The sequence below is a fragment of the Diabrotica virgifera genome, chromosome 5, assembly GCF_917563875.1.
Source record: "Diabrotica virgifera virgifera chromosome 5, PGI_DIABVI_V3a".
Taxonomy (NCBI): Eukaryota; Metazoa; Arthropoda; class Insecta; order Coleoptera; family Chrysomelidae; genus Diabrotica; species Diabrotica virgifera.
The window spans coordinates 214,828,905-214,856,397 of NC_065447.1; the positions used below are offsets into that span (position 1 = coordinate 214,828,905).

The 27,493-nt window shown below is 33.3% G+C and overlaps 1 protein-coding gene across 5 annotated transcripts in view; it reads right to left on the bottom strand.

Annotated features, from left to right (window-relative positions):
• Nucleotides 1-27,493, bottom strand: part of LOC126885284 (kalirin) — a 1,143,465-nt gene that overhangs the window by 231,128 nt on the left and 884,844 nt on the right. For all 5 annotated transcript variants that reach the window (XR_007698367.1, XM_050651791.1, XM_050651792.1 and 2 more), the window contains one exon: nucleotides 22,483-22,558. Coding sequence is in view for 4 of the 5 variants with exons in the window: in XM_050651791.1 (XP_050507748.1) it covers nucleotides 22,483-22,558 (76 nt within the window). In the remaining variant the exon portion in view is untranslated. The remainder of the gene's footprint in view (nucleotides 1-22,482; nucleotides 22,559-27,493) is intronic.

The following is a 27,493-nucleotide window of genomic DNA, read 5'->3' on the forward strand; positions in this document are numbered from 1 at the left end:
CCGAAGGCGGAAGAACCAAGTAATGGTCAACGGCATAAGGATGTAGAAGGCAAGGGGAAACCACTACATTAAAGATCCCTATGGATATCCCTAGTACAATCATCATGGTGGTAGAAACCAACAACAGTGATACTGATTATGGCCCTCGGAAGCCAAGATCTGGCAGGGGAGGAAAAGACAAGGCCTCTCAGGTCGTTAATCAGCGAATTCCTTGTCACAAAAGCGGAGATGAGAGAATAAGACTGTCCAATACTAAAATTGGAACCTGGAATGTTCAGAGCATGTTTCAGCCTGGTAAGATGCACAATACAATTTAAGAGATGAACAGGTTGAATATTGATATACTGGGTATCAGTGAAGCCAGGTGGCCTAACTCAGGCTGCTTCTCAACAGCAGAAGCTACAATATATTATTCAGGTAGCGATGACAACCTACATAGACACGGAGTGGCAATAATTGTTAATAAAATATCTAATAGAGCAGTGAAAGGGTTTGTCCCCATCTCAGAAAGAGTAATGTTACTACAATTAGAGACATCTTACGCCACGTTGAACCTGATACAAGTATATGCTCCTACGACGAATGCCAATGAAGAAGAACTAGAATTATTTTACCAGCATATCGAAGAAGCACTGAAAAAAACAAAAATCAGAGAAATCACGATAGTCCTAGGTGATTTCAATGCAAAAATTGGAAAGGGGCAAAGTGGAAAATGTGTAGGAAAATATGGTCTGTGAAATCGCAATGAGAGAGGTGATCGTCTACTACAATTTTGCCAAGAGCAGAACTTCATTATCACAAACACAGTTTTCAAACTACCCAACAGACGACTGTATACATGGCGATCGCCCGCAGATTCATCGGAGAAAGTAGTTAGGAACCAGATAGACTACATTATGATAAACGAAAGATACCGTAATGCTGTTAAAGCCGTAAAAGCATATTCCGGAGCAGACGTGGCCTCAGACCACAACCCACTTATCAGTAGTAATAACTCAAGGACATTGATAATTGTTCGAAAAAATTTTATAACAGATTTCGAAAGCTTGTTGCTTGGAAACATACCGACGCCGTAGGCGGAGGTCTGTTGCCTGTAAGCAACAAGCTTGAGAAAGTTGTTAAAAAATTTTTGAGCATTTATCAAAGTTCGAGGGTTATTCGGATAGAAAATTTTTTGCTGGTTATGAAAAAAAATACAGAGCAGAAACAATTTATTTATATGTGCAATTATCTTGAAGCGATTGGCTTGAAAACCAAGGAAAAAAAATTACTAATCACTCCAATAGATCGACCGCGGTCAGTTGGTTGGCCAAAAGTGGTGTTCAAAAGCAAGAGCTTATAAAAATTACGGGGCATAACAATCCCAACTCAATAAAACCGTACTTGAACATTGACGAAGAACATCATAATAAAATTATTAACAGCATGCGTAGTGGAAATACATCTTCATCAGTTATAGAAACTAACATGTCTTTATTACATTATTACAACCAAATCGTGACATTTTGAAATATTGAATATTTGAAATGTCAAAATCGAAATGAAACGAAATGTAGGTATCCATAGCTACATTATTGAGTGAAAACAGCCCATGGGATCTGTTTTCAGTATAATGTTGATTTTATTGGTTGTATTCAATCAGATGACCACAAATTAATTGATTTCATTGGATTTCTAATTGAGCAAAAAATTTTCGCCAAAATTACACTCGCACTTAAAAATATTAAAAGAAATCAGAGAACAGCTACAATAGACATAAGCTAGCTTAAAGAACCCAACGTAAAAGAATGTCTTCAACACGAACTGCATAAGAACTGTAGAGATCTGAACATAGACACCAATGACATTGACGAGCACTGGGAGCAACTAAAACATTGCATACTAGAACCTTGTAAAGATATACTAAAGACTTCCACAAGGAGAAAAGAGGAATGGATGAATGACGAGATACTGAATATGATGGAACAACGGAGACAATATAAGAACAAAAATGACAATAAATACAGGGAGATTAACCACGAGATAAGGAAGATGATAAAGCAGGCAAAAGAAAAACACTTTGAAGAGAAATGCAAAGAGATCGAGGATCTCCAAAAAAGATACGATCTATTTAACCTACATAAGAAAGTCAAAGAAATGGCTGGACTAAGAAAGCAAAATCTAACTGGTGCACTTCTGGATAGACACGGGGTCGCTATAACAGAGACCGATGAGAAAGTACAACGTTGGGCAGAATACATCGCTGAACTGTTCGATGATGAAAGAGGGTACCTGGAACACATAGAACTTACTTCAGGAGAAATAGGTCCATATATTACAACGGAAGAAATAATACATGCGTTAAAAACAATTAAGAACAGAAAAAGCCCAGGACCTGACATGCTTCCTATCGACCTTTTAAAAATTATAGATGAGCAGCATATTGATATTTTAGTGGTACTCTTGAACAAAATTTATAGCTCAGGCACATTACCCAAAGAATGGTTGACGTCGATCTTTATTTGCCCCCCTAAAAAGAAAAACGCACGAGAATGCGGCGACTACCGCACCATTAGTTTGATGTCCCATGTGCTAAAGTTGCTACTGAAAGTCATCCATAACCGAATATATCATAAACTAGACATAGACATTAATGATACGCAATTTGGGTTTCGCAAAGGCCTGGGACTCGTGAAGCTCTTTTTTCACTTAAAATACTTATACAAAGGTGCCTGGACGTCAATCAAGATATATATGCGTGTTTTATTGACTATAATAAAGCATTTGACACAGTACGACATGAACAATTAATGCATGTTCTGGAATCAAGGAAGCTGGACTACAATGACCTCAGGATTATATCGAATTTATACTATAAGCAACGAGCAAAAGTACGTGTTAACGATCAGCTGTCGGAGGAAATTGAAATCAGACGTGGAGTGAGACAGGGATGCGTGTTGTCGCCGGTTCTTTTTAATGCCTACTCGGAAGAGATCTTGAAAAAAGCTCTGGATGGTGAGACAGCTGGAATCAAGGTAAATTGAGTTCCCATTAGCAACATTAGATATGCGGATGACACTGTCATCTTAGCTGAAAATATTGGGGATCTTCAGAGGCTAGTGACCAGAATAGCAGAGTTTGGAGAAGAATATGGGCTAACAATGAATGTCAAGAAGACAAAGTTTATGAGAATATCGAAAACTCAAAGAAATAACGAAAATCTCGTCATCAACGGATCCAATATCGAACGAGTCGATCAATATGCATACCTTGGAACAATGATCAACTCCACAGGAGATTACTTACAGGAAACCAAAATCAGGATAGAAAAGGCTAGAGCAAATTTTAACAAAATGAGGAAAGTGCTCTGCACAAGAGATTTGAAGTTGGAGCTAAGAGTTAGGTTGGCTAGGTGCTACGTTTTCTCGACTCTGTTTTATGGAATGGAAGCTTGGACCTTAAATGCTGCATCAATGAAAAAACTAGAATCATTCGAGCTGTGGGTGTACAGAAGAATTCTGAAAATATCGTGGACAGAACACGTTACAAACAAAGAGGTTCTGAGAAGGATGAATAAAGAAATGGAAATCCTAAATACCATCAAAACAAGAAAATTGGAATATCTCGGACATATTTCACGTGGAGAGAGATACAGCTTGCTCCAATTGATTATGCAGGGAAAGATTCAAGGAAAGAGAAGCATAGGGCGACGCAGAATATCGTGGCTGCGCAACCTGAGAGAGTGGTACGGATGTACATCAAATGAACTTTTCAGAGCAGCCATCTCTAAAATACGAATAGCTATGATGATTGGCGACCTCCGCCGCGGAGATGGCACTTAAAGAAGAAGAATAATTTTTCAATCACCGCCTTAAAATATCGGTAATATTTAATCTGAAAACAATTTCAATATTTGACAGGATGAAATTTTAATAGCTGTTCGCTAAAATTCATTTAAATATCGCGATTAACTGGGGCTTCTGTAATTAAAATCGTTTCCTTGGTTACCAGTAACAACTTGTTAATTGGGTTATCGTAAGTAGTTATTGGTGTCTGGTTAATTTGTGTCATAAGAACTATCTAGATCAGCGTTTTCCAACCTTTTTTAGCTTGAGGCACACTAACTTAAAAATTGGTTCAGCCACGGCACACGGATAAATAATCTCTATAATGATAGTGAGTATAATCAAATTTAGCGGCACACCTGCAGGGACTTCAGGGCACACCAGTGTGCCGCGGCACACTGGTTGGGAACCTCTGATCTAGATAGATTTTGTCTTCAATGTGATAACTAATTGGATTTTAAAAATGATTGTAAAGCGTTGGTACAATGTGACTTAATTTTGCCTTCAAATAGAATTTGTTAAAAATTTATTTTCTGCATATCCCTCTTTTATTGCGTTTATTACAAAGCCATCCTCACCCGGTGCCTTGCTATTTTTCACCTCTTTCAGAGCTGATATAATCTCATCATCTGTTATGCCGGGATATCCTATAACCCTTAGTTAAAAATTTTCCCATATGTAACTTCTGTTAGCTGCTCGTCTAACGAATTCCTCCTTTTTGAATTTTTCTAAGTAGAACCTTCAGAACATTTCTAATTTCTTTCGTTATCTCTGTCTATTTATTGATCTATGTTCTTGTGTGGATCTACCTGACAGATTTCTCCTTTTTTGGATTGACAGTTCTCCTGACAGTTTTCTCTGTCAACACCTTTGTTCTTTGGATTATTCCATATATTATTTGTTGTTTGGGACAAAAACAAATAAAACCGAACAAACAAAAAAAGTGAAAAAGAAAATGAGTTCAGAGAACGGCCAAAAAACCACAAATATTTAGCAACAAATTTTAACAAGCAAAATTAAAATACACTGTAAATAAGAATAAGGCTTGAGAAAGCTCTTACTAATACTCTTACTCAAACAAGAATATTCAAAGGCTAATCTTAAGGCTATAGGCATTTGAGATATGGATGACTCGAAATAAAACAAGATAATATGTATACGAAATGGCGAAGAAGCAAAAAGAGATAGCACTAGCAAATAAAACGAGCAGACCTCGGTAGCTGGGACATTACACATGAGGTGCGATAATAATATTATCAATTGTAACCATTGTAATAAATACATATATACAAAATACTCAAAATTATGACATTGTAAGAAGCACGTATGAACCCAGGATATTAAAAACTATTGAACAGGGCACATGATGGGAGATTAAATATCGATATACTGGGAAATGGAATTCGAACTCGGATATTCGACTTTCGAATATCCGAAAGAATTATTCTATTCAAATTGATGACAATCCAATGAAAACTAAATTTAATTTAGATTTATGAACTAACTGCTGATAAGAAGGCAGAAGAAATAGAAACATTTTGCAATGCACTCAAATGGACAGTACAACTCACAAAATCTAGAGACAGCGGTAATCACGGGAGATTTTGACGCCAAAATTAGAAAAGTAAATGTTGATTTATAATAGTGCAACGACAGAAGTAACCGTCTCATATAACATGACCTAGTAAATGGCGCCTATATACATGGAAATCACCAGCGGATAAGGATAGCAGCACAATTAGAAATCATATTAGCTATACGCCCTAAGCATCGTTGGTATCGCCACCTATCTACGTATCGGATTACTAGTACAACTTTCGTTGGAAATTTCGCTGGAAAGACAAAAGTGTTGCCTATCCTCTGTGAGTTTCGCTGGTATGGCTGGTATCGCCATCTAGCGGATGACTTACTGTTTCGGCCAGAAATTTAAAGAGGAAAGGAGAAAAGCAAATAATCATTATTTCAAACTAATTATTTAATTCTTATCGTGTAATATTTAGAACGTAAAGAAGTAATTGGATTGTAATCGATAATTAATATCAGTAAGTACAGAATTAATTATTCATTATGATTATTTTTAAGATTTTGCTTATCGTTTTGAAGTTTATGTTGGCAGATAATATTAGAAAAAATTTATTCTGCAAAAAAGTATAATAATTTAATATAATTATAGTATAATACTTCTTAAATATTAAATTATGCATTTATTGCACTTAAATAATTAATTAAGAGCGTAAACGTAAAATTTCGGGGAAAGAACCAAAGTATATTTGAAAAATTTAAACGCAGAATGAAAGACTACATTATTATCGAGGGTCAAAAATCCCTGAAAATTTCTGTTTATTTTAATCAGTTACAGGGGTGAAAAAAAGAGAAAATTTAGTGTGATTCTTAATTTTAAATATCTCGTTCAAAAGAAACTTACTTTCGGCCTTTTAAATGACACATTTAGTAAAAATGATATGCAACTCTTAAGAGGAAACAGTAGCGATCAACAGGTAGAGAAAACGCGTTCCAAAATTGCGGCTGTAATTTTGAATATTTTTTCGAGATATTTGGCACACGTATTTGTAATATAATAAAGAATGGCGGTACAGAGCCCAATTTGAAAAATATATTAATATGTGGAAATTACTCTGTAATTAAATACAATATTAAAAAAACGCGCCTGTACCGCCATTAAGAAGAACAAAAAAATACACTTTCTTCAAATAAACTTTTTTATCCGATGCCTAGATTTTGTGTCATTTTGGAACTACTAATGAAATAAAAAATTTTAGTAGTTCCAAAATGACACAAAATCTAGGCATCGGATAAAAAAGTTTATTTGAAGAAAGTGTATTTTTTTGTTCTTCTTAATGGCGGTACAGGCTCATTTTTTTAATATTGTATTTAATTACAGAGTAATTTCCACATATTAATATATTTTTCAAATTGGGCCCTGTACCGCCAATCTTTATTATATTACAAATACGTGTGCCAAATATCTCGAAAAAATATTCAAAATTACAGCCGCAATCTTGGAACGCGTTTTTGCTACCTGTTGATCGCTACTGTATCACCTTAATGCAGAACGTCAAATTTCCAGTAAAGGTTCACTGCCTTATCATTACTGGCGCTCGCGAATTTTTAATTATTCCCTCTACCTACGAGCTCAGAGCGGATATCTTAATAAAACACATATACCGAAACGCAATACAGACAGGCAATAAAAGCATATCCAAGTACTGACGTATTTTATGACCACAAACCCCTTATTGCTAGATTCCGACTTTCTTTGAAAAAGATACAAATAAATCGAACACATGTAAAGGCTCCCCCAAACCAACGCGAATTATTCGCAGCGGATTCGTGACGGAAAGTTCGCAGTCGAATTCCTGACGGAATTCGTAAAGAACTTCATATTGAAGCGAATATATTCGCGTCATACTCGTATGTGTCTAGTATTGAGAAGAGTTGGTGACAACGAAAAACAAAGAATACTACTCAGTGATCTCAATTCTTCACAAAAATGTATACATCATCAGATGAAGAAGAAGCTCTTGTAATGTTAGCAATGGAGGACGACAATTCAAGGTAAAATTATTATCTATAGTTATCCTAAAACAACAATATGGACTATATTATGAATTTAATCTTAGGAAAAGAAGAAAATGGGTTCATGATATCAATCTAGAAAGACTGAAATGTGGGGAATATCACACGCTGATGCCTCAATTACGAAAAGACGATAAAAGATGCTACATTTATTTTAGAATGACAATAGATTGTTTCGATGAACTGTTGCACCTTGTAGAAAATGATATTAGAAAATCAGACACGAATTACCGAGAAGCTATTTCTCCCGAAGAACGGTTGGCCATAACATTAAGGTAAGAAAATGAAAAAAAAAACTGCAGGCATTATTTATATCATTAATTTACTACAGTAAAAGAGAATAAGGATCAAAATAACTCTAAAATATACTTTATGTATTGTAAGGGTCAAAGGAATTGACATAGTTGAAAACTGATGGATTATGAGAAGCTGCTTGGTTGCAACTCTGCGCCAAGTTGTGTAGTGTAATATAATTATTTTCACAATTCACTTCATAGAACCCAGAAGTATTCGATTGTTTAGGTAATGCAGTGTCATTTGGTGAAGGTAGGGATACAACCGAAATACTTCCGACGGAAGAGGGGTTTTGATAGGTGTCTGTACTTTCAGCTCTAGATTGATGGCTATTCAAAGAACTTTCCTCCAATTGAAGCAACTCCTGCTCCATGATAACTTGCGCAATCTTCATTTTTGTTTCAATTTGCCTTATAGGAGAGAAAGATTTTACCGTAGAAGCATGAGCCAAAAACAGTTGATCGGTAGCATCATGCACTACTCTCTTTTTGCTCTCAAAATAACTGATCATATCTTTCACAGATGTGGATGGCTCAGAATTGCGTTTTCTGTTTGTTCTGCCTGTAGAAGGAGTTTCATTTGAAAGAGTAACCCTAGGAGCTTCATTTCGAGTAGGTTTCGATGGGGAGGGTTGAATCTTATTCTGGGAATCATCTGTCTGAGTTGTTAGTAGATTTTTACTACACGTTGGTTTCTGTACTGCGGAATTTTCATCCGTTAATATATTTTCGGGTGATTCTATATTTGGGAATGCTTCAGATTCTTGTGTATCAACATCTGTGACATTGGATGCAGTCTTAGCAAAATTTAGGAACGGTTTGAACGATTCCATATGATCTGCCCATATCCATTTTTTTTATCGCTTGCCGCTTGTCCAGTTCTAGTTTTATTAGTTCTTATGTACTTAGCGTACGTATCGCGCAGATTCCTCCATTTTTTTTAAATCTTATCCCCTGAAACAAAATACTCTTTTTTAGGTATCTGGCTACCGGAGATACATTTTATACAATAGGCCATAGTTTTAGAGTCGGGTTTTCGACTGTAAGTGCCATAGTTGTAGAAGTTTGTGAAGCTTTATGTAGAAATTTGCAACATATTTACTTGCCCGAACCAACTACAAAAATATGGAAAAAATCTGAAGAAGGTTTTAGAAATACCTGGCGATTCCCAAATTGTATTGGTAGCATCGATGGCAAGCATGTTACTATCAAGTGTCCAGACAAAACAGGATCTAATTATTGGTGTTATTTGAATAAGTTTTCTACTCTGATTCTGAATATAGATTCATTTCAGTTGATATTGGCGGTTTTGGTAAAAACAGCAACGGTGGAATATTCGAAGCTTCCAACATGGGAAGAAGATTTGAAACAAATCAGATGGGTGTACCTGAGCCGAAAAATCTCCCAGGCCAGAATGAACTTTCCCCCCATGTCTTAATTGGAGACGAAGCCTTTGCACTAAAACCATACTTGTTGAGGCCCTTTCCATACAGTCAAAGCAGAACAGATATTTTCAAGGAAAATTATAATGTGAGGCTCTGTAAAGCGAGAAGAGTAGTAGAAAACGCTTTCGGAATATTGGCACAAAAATGGCGTATATTCTACAGACCAATGGAAACAAAAATTGATACTAGTATTCTCATTGTGAAAACTGCATGTATTTTGCATAATTTTCTAAGGACAAAAAAATGTGATGATAGATTCATAGAACTTTTAGATCCACCAGAGCCTGAACTTGGAGCATTTCAAAATTTGGACAATGACCCAAGGAGAGCTGCAAGACTGGCATTTTCTGTTCGAGAAAAATTTGCCACGTATTTTAATTCAGGACTATGAATAAATTGTTCACGATGAAAATAATGGACTCTTCTTGCAGTAAATATAGTATTGTTTAGGCCTCTGCTTTTCTTTAGTCTTAGATGTAGAAAAATAAACCAATACAAATCGTAAAACTACTCACCATTTTCGCCTATTTCTTCTCCTATTCTAGTCCAAATCTTGTCCTTTTTCCTTACATTTTTATAATCTTCATGAGAAAGGTCATAGAGAATAGGATACTTTCGAACCAACTCAATAATTCTCTCCATTTTCAATTTTTTCACATGCGAAACCACTGCGAAACTGATAAAAACGCTGTCGAGTGCGAACTAAGATTCCGGACGAATAAATACGCAGACAAAACGCATGCCCGAACGACGAAAATCGTACTTGTCTGAACTTGTATACTTACCACAGTGGAAACAATTCAATGCGAATCGTATGCGGTACGGAATTCCGCAGGTAATGCGAATTTTCCGCGTTGGTTTGGGGGAGCCTTAAAACTAAATATATATGAAATCGAGCTGCTTAGGATAATTATTATACTAAATAGATATAATTAGGGGGAGGAAGACGGCACATGGAGAATCAGGAGAAACTATGAAGTTAATGAATTGAATGGAGGTTATGATATTGTACGATTTGTGAAAAGTCAAAGACTATCATGGCTGGGACATTTCCAGAAATAAGACGATACAAAAACAACAAAGAAAATATTACAATGGAAGCCGATAGGAAGGCAACAAAAGGAAAGTTACAGAACCAGATGGTTGGATGACGTGGAAGACGATCTGAAAACAATGAACATAAGACAATGGTGAAGAAGGGCACACGAGAGATCTGAATGGAAGGACATAACCAGACAGAAAAAGACCCATCCAGGGTTATGGTACCAAAAGAAAAAGAAAATAATTTGTGGGGAGAAGAAACGTAGTGTTGTCAAATGAAGAATAAGTAACTCTAACATGTCCCACACTTTGTCTCATTCCCACACAGAACAAGTAAGTCGCGGTGGAGCTGTAGCTGTCGGTCGCGGTCGATGTCGACATCCATGTAAAACAAACACATTGTAGTGAATGGAAGAGAACAGAGCAGGTAAGTCGCGGTGGAGGTTTAGCGCGATGCCATCCAGGAGGTTTACATCGATGCTTTTGAGTTTCTTTTACATGGATGTCTACTGCGCGGCCTACAAGGATGCTTTCCTGTGATTGATTCGTTGTTAGAAGCCAAGTTGTTATTACCTGCGCTATCTGAGTTGATACTTTTTATATAATCCCTTTTTGGTATTTAGTTTATTTTTGAATTTCTAAAGTAATTAAATTCAGTAAATTTTTTAAATATGAAGGAGGATCTGATTATTTACAGCTGACATTTCATCACTATCATCACTTGACTGACACAACATCGCAAAAGCACAGTCTTTTTGTCATTCAAATTTCATTAAACTACTTCACTTGATAGTGGTTCTAGCTCGACTGACAGCGCAGGAGACTTCCTTGCTATGTGCTATCGACATCGACCGCGACTTAACTAGTGGCATCTACCGCGACCTACACATCCACCTCGACTTACTTGATATGTCCTTACCCTTAGGGTAAGCACAGAACAAGTAATTCGCGGTGGAGCTGTATGTGTCGGTCGCGGTCGATGTCGACATCCATGTAAAACAAACACATTGTAATGAATGTAAGCGAACAGAGCAGGTAAGTCGCGATGGAGGTTTAGCGCAATGCCATCCAGGAGGTTTACATCGATGCTTTTGAGTTTGTTTTACATGGATGTCTACTGCGCGGCCTACAAGGATGATATGAGTTGATACTTTTTATATAATCCCTTTTTTGTATTCAGTTGATTTTTGAATTTCTAAAGTAATTAAATTCAGTAAATTTTAGAAACATGAAGGAGGATCTTATTATTTACAGCCAATTGATAATGGTTCTAGCTCGACTGACAGCGCAGGTGACCTCCTTGCTATGTGCTGTCGACATCGACCGCGACTTAACTAGTAGCATCCACCGCGACCTACACCTCCACCGCGACTTACTTGTTCTGTGCTTACCCTTAGATGTGGTTTCTCGCTGCTTACTATCCTTTATGCAGGGATTGGTAGGTAGGGAGAAAACAGATTGTGTGGGTAGGTACCATCATAGATTCCAGGCACTAATGAACGGAATGAGAACATATTTGCGAGGAAGTTGGTTTGAAATTAGGTTTGAAAGAAAAAATCAAGATTTAAGCTTTTCCTTACATTTCAACACTGGTAACTAGTGAAAATAGCATAACCATGCCTCAGAGTCTTGGTTAATTTGGCCACAGTCCGAACTCAGAACCCTAGAACGAAGGCCAAGAGATGCCAAGTGAAGACTGGAACTCTACTGGCGATTACTGAATATAAATACATGACAAAGCCACTGTCTTTAACAGAGTGTCTTTAAATGACACAGAAAAATACAGTACGTATGTTAAGGTGACAGGCTGTAAGCAGTCTTAAATTCCAATATTCTTCATTAAGTGATAATTCAATAGACTGTATCTAAACCATGTTTTTAAACTAGGAGGAGTAATTCAAATTTACAGCGCCGTAATGCTTGTTTGTAATTGGTCCAACCTCAGACAAGTTTACTCCACTGTTATGAAATTTTGACTCTAATAATGGCATTTCATAAGTGAATAGTTATATCGGCGATTTTTTGTGTTTTCTGCGTTATTCCTTTAATTTTTAGATTTATAGTCTGCTTTTATATAACAACAGTTGTTTTTAGAACTCTTTAGCGACGTATTAGTATAATAGACCAGGACGCATCTGTAAAAATATTAGTACATTTAGACGTTGAGAGGTGACTCAAATTTTTTTTGCAGAAATAGCTTGAAAATAACTCAAATAATAATATTTTGAGTTATCCTCCCTCTCAAAAAGATCCGGAACATTGTTTAAATAATCAAAATGTCAAAAAATGAAGGAAAAATTCGATTTTTTTCTTCGTTTTTTGAATTTTTTTATTATAACTGTAAATGTATTCATTTCCGAGAAAAGTTGTACTGACATAAAAGTTGCGCAATTAACTTTGCTACAATATAGAAATGGTTAAACATTTAAAAAACAGTCACCCTTGTTGCAAAATAGCAATAATTGCGAAAAAAAACATACAAAAACAAGTATTCGCATTTTACGTTTTTCAACCATTTATGCTACACTTAGGACCTTCATATTTCACCCAGAAAAACTTTATGATACAGTAAAACAATACTGTAAAGGGCCTAGCCGGGTAAGATGGTGAAAAGTGCCCCCAACCCAATTTAAATTCCATATAGGCCACTTTTTAGCACAGATAGAGGAACTCACTTTCTGAAATTTTTAGCCCCCTAGGTGGTCACGTGACCCCCCTAGAGCCTAATTAGGCTTTTTATGTTTTTATTTTTTCTTTCAACCGCCTCAAGAGCTAGCCAAAAACTTTATTTAAAAATGTTGTAAGTTTCAAAAAGATCTATATGAAAAATTTTTTTTTTATTTTTTTGGCGGGAAATTCGAATTTTTAGAACAATTTTAAACTTTTAAATACCTCTGAAAAAAAAAACTAAGACACCCGTTTTTACGAAAATTAATTATAATGTGTATTTTTGCACAACCTTTCACCCTTAATTTTTTCAGATTTTTAAAATTGGTGAAACGTACGTTTAAAAATAAAAAACCGCATTTTTTCGGTTTTTTTTTTTTCGTTTTTTGATACAATTTTATACATATTTTTCAAAAAATTTAACACCGTCACTAGAATAGGTAAAAAACTGAAAAATAATTGGGGTTTGCTTAATAAAAATTTTTTGTAACGATATTCATTTTCAAGATACAGGGCGTTGAAGAAAACAAAATTTTACATATTTTTTACGATTTTGCCGAAACTACTGGCAACATTGTAATAAAACTTGGTGGATTTTAAGAGGTAGTTATTGTGCATGTTTTGACATACAACTAAGGATTTGATATTCATTATTGGCGCGCATAGGGGTAATGGTCTGAAACTTTCAAAGAAAAAAAAGATAGTACGCCACTGACATATTTCAAATTAACAATCATTTTTGAATTCCTCGTTCAATTTTCAATAAAAAATCTATCTTCTCATTTTTTCACACGACGCGCCGTTTTGCTGCAAAAAATAAAATATCTTAACGCTTCCAAAGTATTCGAATTAATTTTGATAATAATGGATGTATGAGTTTATTATGTAGATGTAGAAAGTACTAGAAGTTCGAATACTTTGTAAGGGTTAAGATCTTTTATTTTTTGAATAAAAATGACGCGTCGGATGAAAAAATAAGAAGATACATTTTTTGTCACAAATTGAACGAGAAATTCAAAAACCATTGTTAATTTGAAATATGTCAGTGGCGTACTATCTTTATTCTTTAAAAAGTTCAGACCATTACCCCTATGCGCGCCAATGATGAATATCAAATCCTTAATTGTATGTCAAAACATGCACAATAACTACCTCTTAAATCCCGCCAAGTTTTATTACAATGTTGCCAGTAGTTTCAGCAAAATCGTAAAAAATGTGTAAAATTTTGTTTTCTTCAACGCCCTGTATCTTGACAATCGATGGCGTTACAAAAAATTTTTATTAAGCAAACCCCAATTATTTTTCAGTTTTTACCTATTCTAGTGACAGTGTTACCTTTTTTGAAAAATATGTATAAAATTGTATCAAAAAACAAAAAAAAAACGAAAAAATGCGGTTTTTTATTTTTAAAGGTACGTTTCACCAATTTTAAAAATCTGAAAAAATTAAGGGTGAAAGATTGTGCAAAAATACACATTATAATTAATTTTCGTAAAAACGAGTGTCTTAGTTTTTTTTTCAGAGGTATTTAAAAGTTTAAAATTGTTCTAAAAATTCGAATTTCCCGCCAAAAAAATAAAAAAAATTTTTCATATAGATCTTTTTGAAGCTTACAACTTTTTTAAATAAAGTTTTTGGCTAGCTCTTGATGCGGCTGAGATAAAAAATAAAAACCTAAAATGCCTAATTAGGCTCTAGGGGGGTCACGTGACCACCTAGGGGGCTAAAAACATCAGAAAGTGAGTTCCTCTATATGTGCTAAAAATTGGCCTATATGGAATTTAAATCGAGCTGGGGGCACTTTTCACCATCTTACCCGGCTAGGCCCTTTCATTAAGATCGCTTCAATAGACTTTGCAAAATAAATTTTGCAATCCAGCTGTCGCAAAAAAATTCATTTTTTCAAAATGTTACAGGACTGAAAATAAAGCAGATAGCAAGTTGAATTTTTTTTGCGTATAGAAGAATATCGTACCTTTAATTTGCAATTTGCAAAATTAAAATCGATTAACTACCACGGCGTCAAGAATTTTTTTAAATAAACATTAATTATTGGTGCTACGCGCAGGACAGCGGATAGTTTGCTCTGATTGGTCATTCCAATGACCTTTGATAATGATTGATACATTTTAATTTTTATTACATTTCGATATAAATAAATAAATTTGTTTATTGCAAAATAAAAACACATACTCTATCCTTTAAAATAACACTTTTTTTAGCAAAAACTTTCTTTGTTCATATATTTTAACTTAGAGAATAAAAGTTTATTATATTTATACATATGCAATTCTTTAAACAATATTTCACAAACAATAATAAAATTTGATTTTTGGGGAATTAACATATTAAACAAAATATAGAGTAAGAAAATAATATATTAGATAAAGATTGGAAGAAATTTTGGTGGAAATCAACTTGTGTGAATCGAACACCGCTGTCCTGGGCGAAACACCAAAAATTAATGTATATTTAAAAAATTTCCTGACGCCGTGGTAATTAATCGATTTTAATTTTGCAAATTGCAAATGAAAGGTACAATACACTTCTATAAGCAAAAAAAATTCAACTTGCTATCTGCTTTATTTTTAGTCCTGCAACATTTAAAAAAAATGATTTTTTTTGCGAAAGCTTACAAAGTCACCAAAATTTCTTCCAATCTTTATCTAATATATTATTTTCTTACTCTATATTTTGCTGTATTTTAAGAGGATCGGTACGTATTTTCGGCTGCAATGCTATTCAAATGGGGATTCATTTTTTTCGAATCCTGAGAAAACTAATAAGTATTTTTGAAAAATTTAAAAGCAGAATGAAAGATTACGTTATTAGCGAGGGCCGAAAGTGCCTGAGAACTTCTATAATGTTTATTTTAATAAGTTACAGGGGTGAAAAACTAAGAGAAAATTAAGAGTGATTTTTAATTTCAAATATATCATTCAAAATAAACTTTTTATTTATTTTAAGGGAGTTTCGGCCCTCGGTAATAATTTAGTCTCTCATTCTGTGTTTAAAATTTTCAAAAATATTTATTGGTTTTTTTCAGGATTCGAAAAAAATTAACACAATGCCGTGGTAATATTTTCCAAATCTATCTTTGTCTTACAACGCACTCAGCCGAATATAATATTGTCATCATATATTGTCAGTCAGACACTGAGAATCAGTGACAATTTTAAATATTTGACATTGCATCGGGAATATGTTGAGTTATTGATTAAATATTATTGATATATAGTGTATTTGATAAATAATTGATTTAAGACGTGAACTTAACGTGATTGTGACACTTTTCCTCTTTTCTTGATTGAGTATTAGTCTTTGTTGTACAAATAAATTATTACAATCACTGAATACATAGTTAATGAAAAAATTATCACATTTATTAACTGAATTAATAATTTGCAATTATAAAAATAACAATTATCCAAGAACATTCAAAACCCATTTCTTTAAATTAATGATGACATTTTCAAGTAGAATGCCATTCTAGTAATGTTTACATATCCATACAAGTGTGAATTTTACTACACGTAATTTGCCGTGTAAAGACAGAAAAAGTAGGGATACACGTAAAATATTTGCGAATTATGTACCCATAGCCTTAATATTTTAATTCTACAAAAATCAAACTAATTTCATTATTGTTTGTGAAATATTGTTTAAACAATTGCATATGTTTAAAAATAATAAACATTTATTCTCTAAGTTAAAATATATGAACAAAGAAAAAAAAAGCTAAAAAATTGCTAAAAAAGTGTTATTTCAAAGGACAGTATACGTGTTTTTATTTTGCAATAAACAAATTTATTTATTTATATGAAAATGTACTAAAAATTAAAATGTATCAATCATTATCAAAGGTCATTGGCATACCCAATCAGAGCAAACTATCCGCTGTCCTGCGCGTAGCACCAAAAATTAATGTTTATTTAAAAAAATTCCTGACGCCGTGGTGGTTAACCGATTTTAATTTTGAGAATTGCCAATCAAAGGTACTATTGTTCTATATGTAAAAAAAATTCTATTTGCTGACTGCTTTATTTTCAGTCCTGTAACATTTTGAAAAAATGAATTTTTTTGCGAAAGCTGGATTGCAAAATTTATTTTGCAAAATCTGTTGACCCGACCTTAATGGAATTCACAGTATTTTTTTTATAATATCATATAAAGTTTTTCTGGATAAAATATGAAGGTCCTAAGTGTATCATAAATGGTTGAAAAATGTAAAATGCGAATACTTGGTTTTGATGTTTTTTTTTTCGAAATTATTGCTATTTTGCAACAAGGGTGACAATTTTTAAAAATTTTAGCCAATCCTGTAGGGAATTTAATTGCACAACTTTTATGTCGGTAAAACTTTTCTCAAAAATGAATACTTTTAAAGCTATAATCAAAAAACAAAGAAAAAAATCGAATTTTTCCTTCATTTTTTGACATTTTGATTATTTAACCAATGTTCCGGGCCTTTTTGAGTGGAAGGATTACTCAAATATTATTATTTGAGTTATTTTCAAGCAATTTCTGCAAAAAAAATTGAGTCACCTCTCAACGTCACTAATATTTTTACAGATGCGCCCTGGTTTACTAGCATTAGATAAAAAATATCTTTAACCAAAAGCATATTATTTAACCGTAATTTTAAAAGCACAGCAAATAATTAATGATATTGTATCGAAAATGTACCTTTCACGTGGAAATGAACAACCAACCAGAAATAAAACAGAAACATCAATATTCTGTAATGCTAATTTCTTGTTCGCCTGTCAGAATTGTCAACTACCCTAAAATTCTATAGCGAAATATTCATCATTTCGTGTTTCGCTGATTTTCTTATTGAAGCTGAAAACTGAATTCAGCATTTATGAAGTCGATTTTAATGAATGTTTTTCGAATATTTCCGTAGACGCGTAATTGAAAGATTCGATTTGGGGGAATGGATAGAATTAAAAAAAAATGGAGAGTCTACTACAAATGTTTTAATGTATTTTATGACAAAGACGAGGAAATCAAATTAAAATCGGGAAAGTTTTGACATATTTTATTGATTGTGGGAGTGATGTACTTTTCCGATAAACACACCAAAGTAGTTGCCGAGATAATAGAATATGCATTGTGACGTAATTTAACTGAAAAAAAAAAAACAAAAGCAGAAAAAGAGATATAAATCGTTGTGTCAAGAATACCCTCATTTAGTCATCATAAATGACGTTACAACTCTTCGTGAATCTTTGCCGCGTTTACTGTTGCCTTCGATGTTTGTAGGTCCTGTGTCACTATTTCCCATTGTCACTCTCATTTTTTCCAGATCTTCTCTGACTTCATCTTTCCACCTTTTTCTAGGCCGTTCTACAGACCTTCTCACATCTGACCTTTCCCAAAACACATTCCTTATAAGGCGATTGTCGTTACTGCGTAGCACATGCCCTATCCATCTTAGTCTATTGGCTTTTATATATCTCACGGGGTTTTCCTCCCCGAAGAGACTCTTATTCATTTTTGTGTCTGCGCCTCCATTTGTTTGTTACGCTATCTTTGCAAGGGCCATATATCACTCGAAGGATTTTACGTTCCCACACCAGCAATTAATTTACTTCTCTTTATGTTTCAACGGGTACGAAAGTCATTTAACGTTTTCGAATCCCTGGTATTATCTTTGCTCCACCCTGTATACTCAGTCCGTTAATCATGTGTTGTGTTTCGGAGTATTACGTAATTCGTTTTCTCACTATGTTGGATTGATTTTGCGTTCTCGGTATTTTAGCGTAAATATCATATCTGTTTACGTCTGAGGGACCTTGTTAGGTTTATTTTATCTTATACCGACAAAGGAATTTGGGTCATAATTCTTTAATAAGTAGATCATTTGTTTGTCTTCGGCTAAATATCAAATAAGTTTAATGTTTTTTGAGACAGAATGCTGTTCACTTGAGTTGGAATGTCGATAAGAGGCTCTGAGTGTGGTTATGTAATCCAACAAGTTCGCCATGCGCAGTATTGCGAACGTTGCGAGAAAGCCTGGGAGAATATTGAGCTCAGATATGAATATCAGAATTTCGTTGATTGAATCCTATTTGCGAGAGAAACAGTTATTGCCTTTGGTGGGATGTTCTTATTATCATTCTCTCGCTATCTTATTGGCAGAAAAATATTTGGTTTATTCTTATTCGATAAGTATCTGATGGTTGCCAATATGGGAGTGTAAATTTCTGATTTTTTTAAAAGGGCGTTTTGGTTGAGGAATCTGGTCGAGGTTAGAGTCAGAGAGAGTTTTAGGAGTTCCGTTAGTGCCGTCAAGAAATGAAGTTTAGTTAAGTTAGAGCTATCGACAAGTCAAGAAGTAGCCGGTGCCTCGGGCCGCCAAATGCGGTTACCGGCAAAATTAGTAGTGAAGTTCCAGTTTAAGTTTGTACAATTTTATTGCATAAGTTCTTGTGTTTGGTTAGTGTTTGTTCCAGTATGACTTAAGCAATCTGCAGGCCACTGCGTTCAGCTGTTTTTAAGCGAACGCGATATTTTCGTACCCCTATTGGTACCATCTTTCTTGACATGCAAGCAGAAGTAGAAGTTTTCTTTTAAAGCATGAAGATGCTTTTATTTTTGTATAATTTTGATCCCGTTTAATGAACTAGAAAACAAATCATTTTTAATATTTTTGTTCGAGTAGTGCTAATTTGTTTCTGAGAATGCTGAATGCATACAATGCTGAATTTTTCTATAAAATTTTTTTTATGAACTATGGTTTCATCAATTATGTGCTGTTGCTGTATCTATTAATGTTGTGGAGTGACTTTAGTGAAGTGAAATCGCGCCTTGGACTTAACAACCACCAAGAAGAATCATGGAATCAAATCTAGGAATCAAATTTGTTGATCTTTACCTAGATAAATTGACTTGTTATGGGATGCACATTGTAGATCCCTCATGTCAATGCATTTATCGCCTTTTTCCTTGCAAATTATAAAAGGATAGGATATAGGTGTAAGTGAGAATTTAGATTTTTACTTTTAAATATTAATTTATTTAGAAATGGAGTCTTTTGGGTTTCGCCTATCTTTTATTAGATGTCGCCACTGCGTCTATTTGTTAATTATTTTATTATAATTGGCATACATGGCAGAAGGATTTGAATCCGATTCATAGCCCACTACAGGCTGTTCTGAAGAAACCAAGAGGCTGAAATCAGATGGTAGTGGTCTCTGAATCGTAATTAAATCTTAAGTGCCGAAGTCCGAAGTACCCGTCACTACACACTCGTTCTACTTCGCAAGGAACACATTCACGCCGGGCGATAAGGACTTCGGTTCCTTTGACTTGATCGCAAAAACCGCCATCGAATGGAAGTAGGTCAAGGCACAGCGAAGTCGCATAAGGTGCCTGTCTACACTCTCGTACTTGCTGAACTTCGATCGACTTCGCGAGTAGTATAGTGAGCGTTCTACTTTTATGTATCTTATCGCTATATTTTGATTAATTTTTCAAACTATAAATTGACATCACGCTTGTATTCAATTAAACAAAAATTGCACTAACAAAAATATATGATTATTATAAATTCTAAGAATAATAGTTTTCCGACTACTATTCGTTCAAGTAAAACTATTAGTGCAGTCACTGAAGGTGAATATGAGCTATTACCTCCGATTTCGTTGAACCTCCATCGATTTGCACGAAAATTGGTGAGTGGTTAGAGGATATCTCAAGGAACAAAGGTGACATGGTGCCAACTTGCGCTTTTACCCTGGGGGTGGATGCCACCCCTCCTCGGGGGTGAAAATTATTTTATAAAAAATAACCCCACAATTCGATAGAGCGACAAATTATAAGCAAAATTTGTAATATAAAGTTATTAAAATAAATCAAACCTTTTTGAGTTATTAAAGATCAAAGATTTTAATTTTTCGTGAGAAAAATGCATGTTTTTAACCGACTTTTTATAAATAACTCAAAAACTATAAGTTTTTACAAAAAAGTTATTATTGTCAAAATTGAGGCTAATAAAAAATCAAATAAACTTCTTACTAGAAAAGCCTTTCAATGTTAACTGAAAGTGAGTTATAGGTAATTGAATGTATATTTCTTTCGTCGAGTACCCAAATCTAAGTATTCAAGCTTAAATACCGGGAAACTGATGCATTTTATAACATAAACTTATTAAACATTTGCCAAAGCTCATTGAAATATCTACCAAATAAGTGCTCGAACAAGTTGATAGCATTAAAGTTTATGCACCAAAAATGTTTCAAAATGTATCTTTTAAAAAATTTTCTAAAAAATGTTATTGTTTTTTTGTAAATATTTCCGTTAAGTTTTAAAGTAGCAAGTTCATCTAATAACTGATTAAAATTTTATTCCAAGAGCTATTAAAAAACGTCAAAATAGTCATTTATACCTCTTACTTTTTTAAAAATAAAAGGTTAAATGGCCCCGGTTACATGGTTCTCGCAGCAAAATTGAAATTTTAAACGTTTCTATCTCGGTTATTTTTTACTCTACGAAAATAGTAAAATGGGTAAAGTATTTGTTATAGAAAAAACTAAAATTTAGTTATTTATCATTTTTTACGTATATTGAGTATTTTTTGAGTTATTATCAAAAGAAAATGAAAAGTACGATAATTCTAAAAATTCTGATTTTTTTAAATTATACCTTTTTTTCAAAAATATGCATTCTAAACCGGTCAAATTTGTTGAAATAATTAATTATAATAACATAAAGAAATTCTTGTGAGGATTACTACAAATTTTAATTTTTGCGGAAATGGCGTATGTTTAGTTTTTAACTTTCTCCTAAAAAAATCGAAAGGGTTCTCTTATTTTCATCATAACTTGCTTAATTTTGATGCTATTAACTTCTACTGAAGCTCATTTGATAGGTATTCCGAAGTACTTTGACAAGTGCTTAACAAGTATATTCTATAAAACGCATCGTTTTCCCGTTATGTAAGCTTGAATACTTAGATTTTAGTACTCGTCGAAAAAAATATACATTCAATTACCCATAACTCACTTTAAAATAACATTAGTTTAATTCTTTAAGTAGGGAGTGTATTAAATTTTTTATTATCTTTAATTTTGGTAATAATAGCTTTTTTTACAAAAGCTTATAGTTTTTGAGTAATACGTGAAAAACAGCTTTAAAACATGCATTTTTTTAAGAAAAAATAAAATCTTTGATATTTAATAACTCAAAAAGTATTGATTTATGTTAATAACTGTATGTAACAAATTTTGCTTAGAAGTTGCCCCTCTATCGATTTCTGGTATTGTTTTTAATAAAAAAATTTCACCTCCGAGAAGGGGTGGCAACCACCCCCAGGGTAAAAGCGCAAGTTAACATCACGTCACCTTTGTTCCTTGAAGTATCTTCTAACTATTTACCAATTTTCATGAAAATCGATGAAGGTTCAACGAAATCGGAGGTGAAAACCTTTAGTGACTCCACTATATAGCTTGTAAAAAAATGGATTTTGGCTTAAACTAGGAAACGCTTTTCTGGGATGATAAAATAAATATTTCTACTAGCTCATTTTTAAAGGCGAATCCCGCAAGAATACAAAAAAAATCAGAAAAACAAAGAAAACGAGCTACTCGCTGAAATTATAATTTCACTTACCCGCTGAATCCTCTTCTTTTATTTACCGGAGATGACGTATTCACTGCGGCGGAGGCGTCATTCTGAAGACTAGTATCTGAAACAAAAAAGAGAGTAATTTATACAAAAGAAAACACTACAGAAGAACAACTTTGCGACCATAAAGTATTAAAAATTTAATTAGCCTTCCTAGAACTCTACTTTAGAATTGTGGAAATATTTTTTAATCTTAAGTTTTTGGTATTCGTTTGAAGTTTTCGCATCTTGCAAGCCAGTAGTTTAATCAGGAGAGAAATTGTATTACTGATGGTGAAGTTATATAAAGACCTCGTATTTTATTGCAAGACATTTTTGTACAAAAATTTCTTAAGGGCTCAAAAACTATATATGCTTCTTTTAATGGGCAAAAAAGTATGATATTTTCATGTAAATTTAATTTCAACTAGAATGAATTACCAGAAATAAAGTGTCTGAAATACAAACATCAACAACTTACTAGAACTACACTAATATTTTAGTTATTCTTCTAATAACTCACGTAATTTACTAATACCCTATTTAATTAATAACTTGGGTTTTAAGCCAGGTAATACAGTTTAAGTAATTTGCAAAAAACATGATAAACGACTTTAAAAATTATGTCAGACACGCCTCATATCATTACCCACCTAAAAAAATGCCTACACATTATTTCAACCGGTAAAATACAACAACAAAAAATATACTAAAGAATTTTTTAGGTGAATAAACAACACATTGATAAGAACATAACCTCTGAGGAGTCGATCCGGTATAATATTATTATATTCTTTGAGCTGTGTACGCATTAAAATAGACAACCAATATAACAAATACAGAGACGTATTCAGATAAAAGGAGCAAGTAGGGGAGATGGGTGAAATAATGAGAAAATGAGAAATTCGAAATTAATATTAAACTGAAGTAGTACTTAACTTAAAAATCAACACAAATTTTATAATACTACGTCAAAACATATATATATATATATATATATATATATATATATATATATATATATATATATATATATATATATATATATATATATATATATATATATGTAAAATATTATACGGGAAATAAATATTCTACCTTCGTCTGTGCTGCCATCTTGGGAACGTTTTCGCTGTCTACAGCTCATCAGCCAAGCTCTCAGAACAGACGAAGATGTAGAATATTTCCTCCGTATACCCGAGGCCGTAAGACAGCCATGCAGTCCTTATGGGACTAGCGCAATCTGAGTTAGTTAGAAGCAACCTACCTTGCTCGTTTCGGTACGAAACCGATCTGTGCCTCCACTTTGAGGCCACGAGATGTCACCTGGTATTTATTGAAAAATACCTACGGCGTCAAACAAGTAGGAAATAATCGCAACTTTCTACTTTTTAAAAAGTATGAAAATAATATGTAAAATATTATACGGGAAATAAATATTCTACCTTCGTCTGTGCTGCCATCTTGGGAACGTTTTCGCTGTCTACAGCTCATCAGCCAAGCTCTCAGAACAGACGAAGATGTAGAATATTTCCTCCGTATACCCGAGGCCGTAAGACAGCCATGCAGTCCTTATGGGACTAGCGCAATCTGAGTTAGTTAGAAGCAACCTACCTTGCTCGTTTCGGTACGAAACCGATCTGTGCCTCCACTTTGAGGCCACGAGATGTCACCTGGTATTTATTGAAAAATACCTACGGCGTCAAACAAGCAGTCAATTTTACATATTATTTTCATACTTTTTAAAAAGTAGAAAGTTGCGATTATTTCCTGCTTGTTTGACGCCGTAGGTATTTTTCAATAAATACCAGGTGACATCTCGTGGCCTCAAAGTGGAGGCACAGATCGGTTTCGTACCGAAACGAGCAAGGTAGGTTGCTTCTAACTAACTCAGATTGCGCTAGTCCCATAAGGACTGCATGGCTGTCTTACGGCCTCGGGTATACGGAGGAAATATTCTACATCTTCGTCTGTTCTGAGAGCTTGGCTGATGAGCTGTAGACAGCGAAAACGTTCCCAAGATGGCAGCACAGACGAAGGTAGAATATTTATTTCCCGTATAATATTTTACATATTATTTTCATACTTTTTAAAAAGTAGAAAGTTGCGATTATTTCCTGCTTGTTTGACGCCGTAGGTATTTTTCAATAAATACCAGGTGACATCTCGTGGCCTCAAAGTGGAGGCACAGATCGGTTTCGTACCGAAACGAGCAAGGTAGGTTGCTTCTAACTAATATATATATATATATATATATATATATATATATATATATATATATATATATATATAAAACACTTTTGAGTTTCGGTGGGTTGGAGTCAATAAAAAGGGGCTGTTAGAATACTATTTTTTATTACTCGAGCTTTCGAATGTGTTTACATTCATTTTCAAGAGCTAAAAAGTAACTGATAAAGTGGAAACAAAGATCATGTAAAAATATAACTCACCAGATAAATCTAGATTGGTTATTAAAACTTGCTAACATTAATACATATAAATAAGAGGAAAACTATTAATATCCATAAAATGAATTCTTCCCAGACTGCATAATATAAATTAATGGCCAAAAGATTTAAATTTTTGAAATGAATTTTGAATTTGAATGATCGGTAAATTGGAAAAAAATTTTAATACAAAAAGTCAATGTCAGTGAAAAAATCAGCCTACATCGACAAGTAGCTAAAAGTAATTTATTTAAATATATTATAACGTGATGATTTGTTAAAAAAAAAAGAAAGAAGAAATAAATAAGTAGAGAAAAAAATATTTTAGTAGTTTACAGAAGTACAAAAGAAATGTAATAAGGATGTGAAAAAAGTGAAATATTTATGGTGCTCTGAATATTATTTAAAATTATAAGGAAATGATGTAATTATAAATTTTGCTTAAATTTTTTTAAACTTTTTTCACATCCTTATTACATTTCTTTTGTACTTCTGTAAACTACTAAAATATTTTTTCTCTACTTATTTATTTCTTCTTTCTTTTTTTTTTTAACAAATCATCACGTTATAATATATTTAAATAAATTACTTTTAGCTACTTGTCGATGTAGACTGATTTTTTCACTGACATTGACTTTTTGTATTAAAATTTTTTTCCAATTTACCGATCATTCAAATTCAAAATTCATTTCAAAAATTTAAATCTTTTGGCCATTAATTTATATTATGCAGTCTGGGAAGAATTCATTTTATGGATATTAATAGTTTTCCTCTTATTTATATGTATTAATGTTAGCAAGTTTTAATAACCAATCTAGATTTATCTGGTGAGTTATATTTTTACATGATCTTTGTTTCCACTTTATCAGTTACTTTTTAGCTCTTGAAAATGAATGTAAACACATTCGAAAGCTCGAGTAATAAAAAATAGTATTCTAACAGCCCCTTTTTATTGACTCCAACCCACCGAAACTCAAAAGTGTTTTTTATAAACAAGTCAACAAAGTACTTCTTTTTTCTATATATATATATATATATATATATATATATATATATATATATATATATATATATATATATATATATATATATATATAGTAAAATAGTAGCTGTTCTATTCGTTGCTTCCATTTGAAATATGATGTAAATGATTTAAAAATTTTGTAAATACAGTAAAACCTGTCAGTAACGGCCACTAAAAATGGAAGAATTATTGGCCGATGTAGAAAGGTGGCCGGTATTGCCAGTTTTTGTAGTCTACATATAATTGGTTTGGGGAATTTTTAACTGGCCGTTAGTATAGGTCTCCGGTTTTGGCATGTGGCCGTTAACACAGGTTTTACTGTAGTCTAGTCTTTAAAAACTTGACAGTTTGAAAAAAAAATCATTCCGGGGGTGATCTATGCTGGTGCCGTCTTGTGGATTACTCAAAGACTGTAAGTATCATGATGGTATACAACAACAGAATCTCAAGTGTGAACAACTTTTTGATATCGATTTTTTGGGCTTAGTTCTTGGACTTTACCGCGGTAGACATACAAAAACTATTGTCAAATAAAAGAAGAAAATGCAAATCTTAACGAGATAACACTTAATCTCTTTTTCATCTAATTCGCTGAATTATTACTAACAGATAAATTTAAAAGTAAATATAATAGGATTTTATATTCCGAATTTTCAAAAAGATTTAATTGAATGCATATATCAAAACAATATGTTCAAATGGCGTCCTTCTTTCATGAGCAAAAATTTATGTTGCTTCATAACGTGGTGAGAGACTGGTTGACCTGGCGCGTGCATAAGTGCACATGTTTGTTACTTCCCCAGTTTAATGTCATTCTTATGGGATATTAACCTTCCCACTGAAAGTAAAATATCCTGTTCGGCATGAACCACATGGACACAATGCGAAAACTTTTATTTGGATGAAACATCACGACGCGATGACTAAATGTTGGAATAAATGAACACAAATCTTACATTAAACATAGGTAACGATTCATCAACGTTTCGAAAGAATCAGACTATCTGATAATAAAAAACAGAAAAATCACTCACTAAGCTACTCTCACCTCTCACTTACTCAGCCTTATTAATAAAAATTGCTTAGTCCGACGTTAGTCTCGGATTACTTAGTCCGAGATTAAGCTAGTACTAACTTCATTTTAAGATTGTCATTAATAAACACGGACTAAGCTCGGACTAACTAAACCTTCCTTAGTCCTAGTTACAACAAATTTATGTTGGCAACCTTTGCGAAAAAGAAGAGAAATAGAGAGAATTTTGCGAAAAGGAAGAAAATGTAGAGGATTTAACCTCTCTTTCCTCTAAACCGAACAGCTATTCGGTAGGTGCCATTTCTGTATAAATTTTAGTTAGTTTTTGTTGGACTTCGTTCTGAGAAGGTGCTACCTGGTGTTTTATATTTTATATTATTTTATTATTGTTTTGTATTTCAGATTAACTGCTGTACCTTTTGAAAATCGGTATTTGACTTTAAATTTACCTTCTAATTCCTCTAAACTAAAGATTTTTTTATAATTTTGTATATTTTGATGTGACTCACAAGA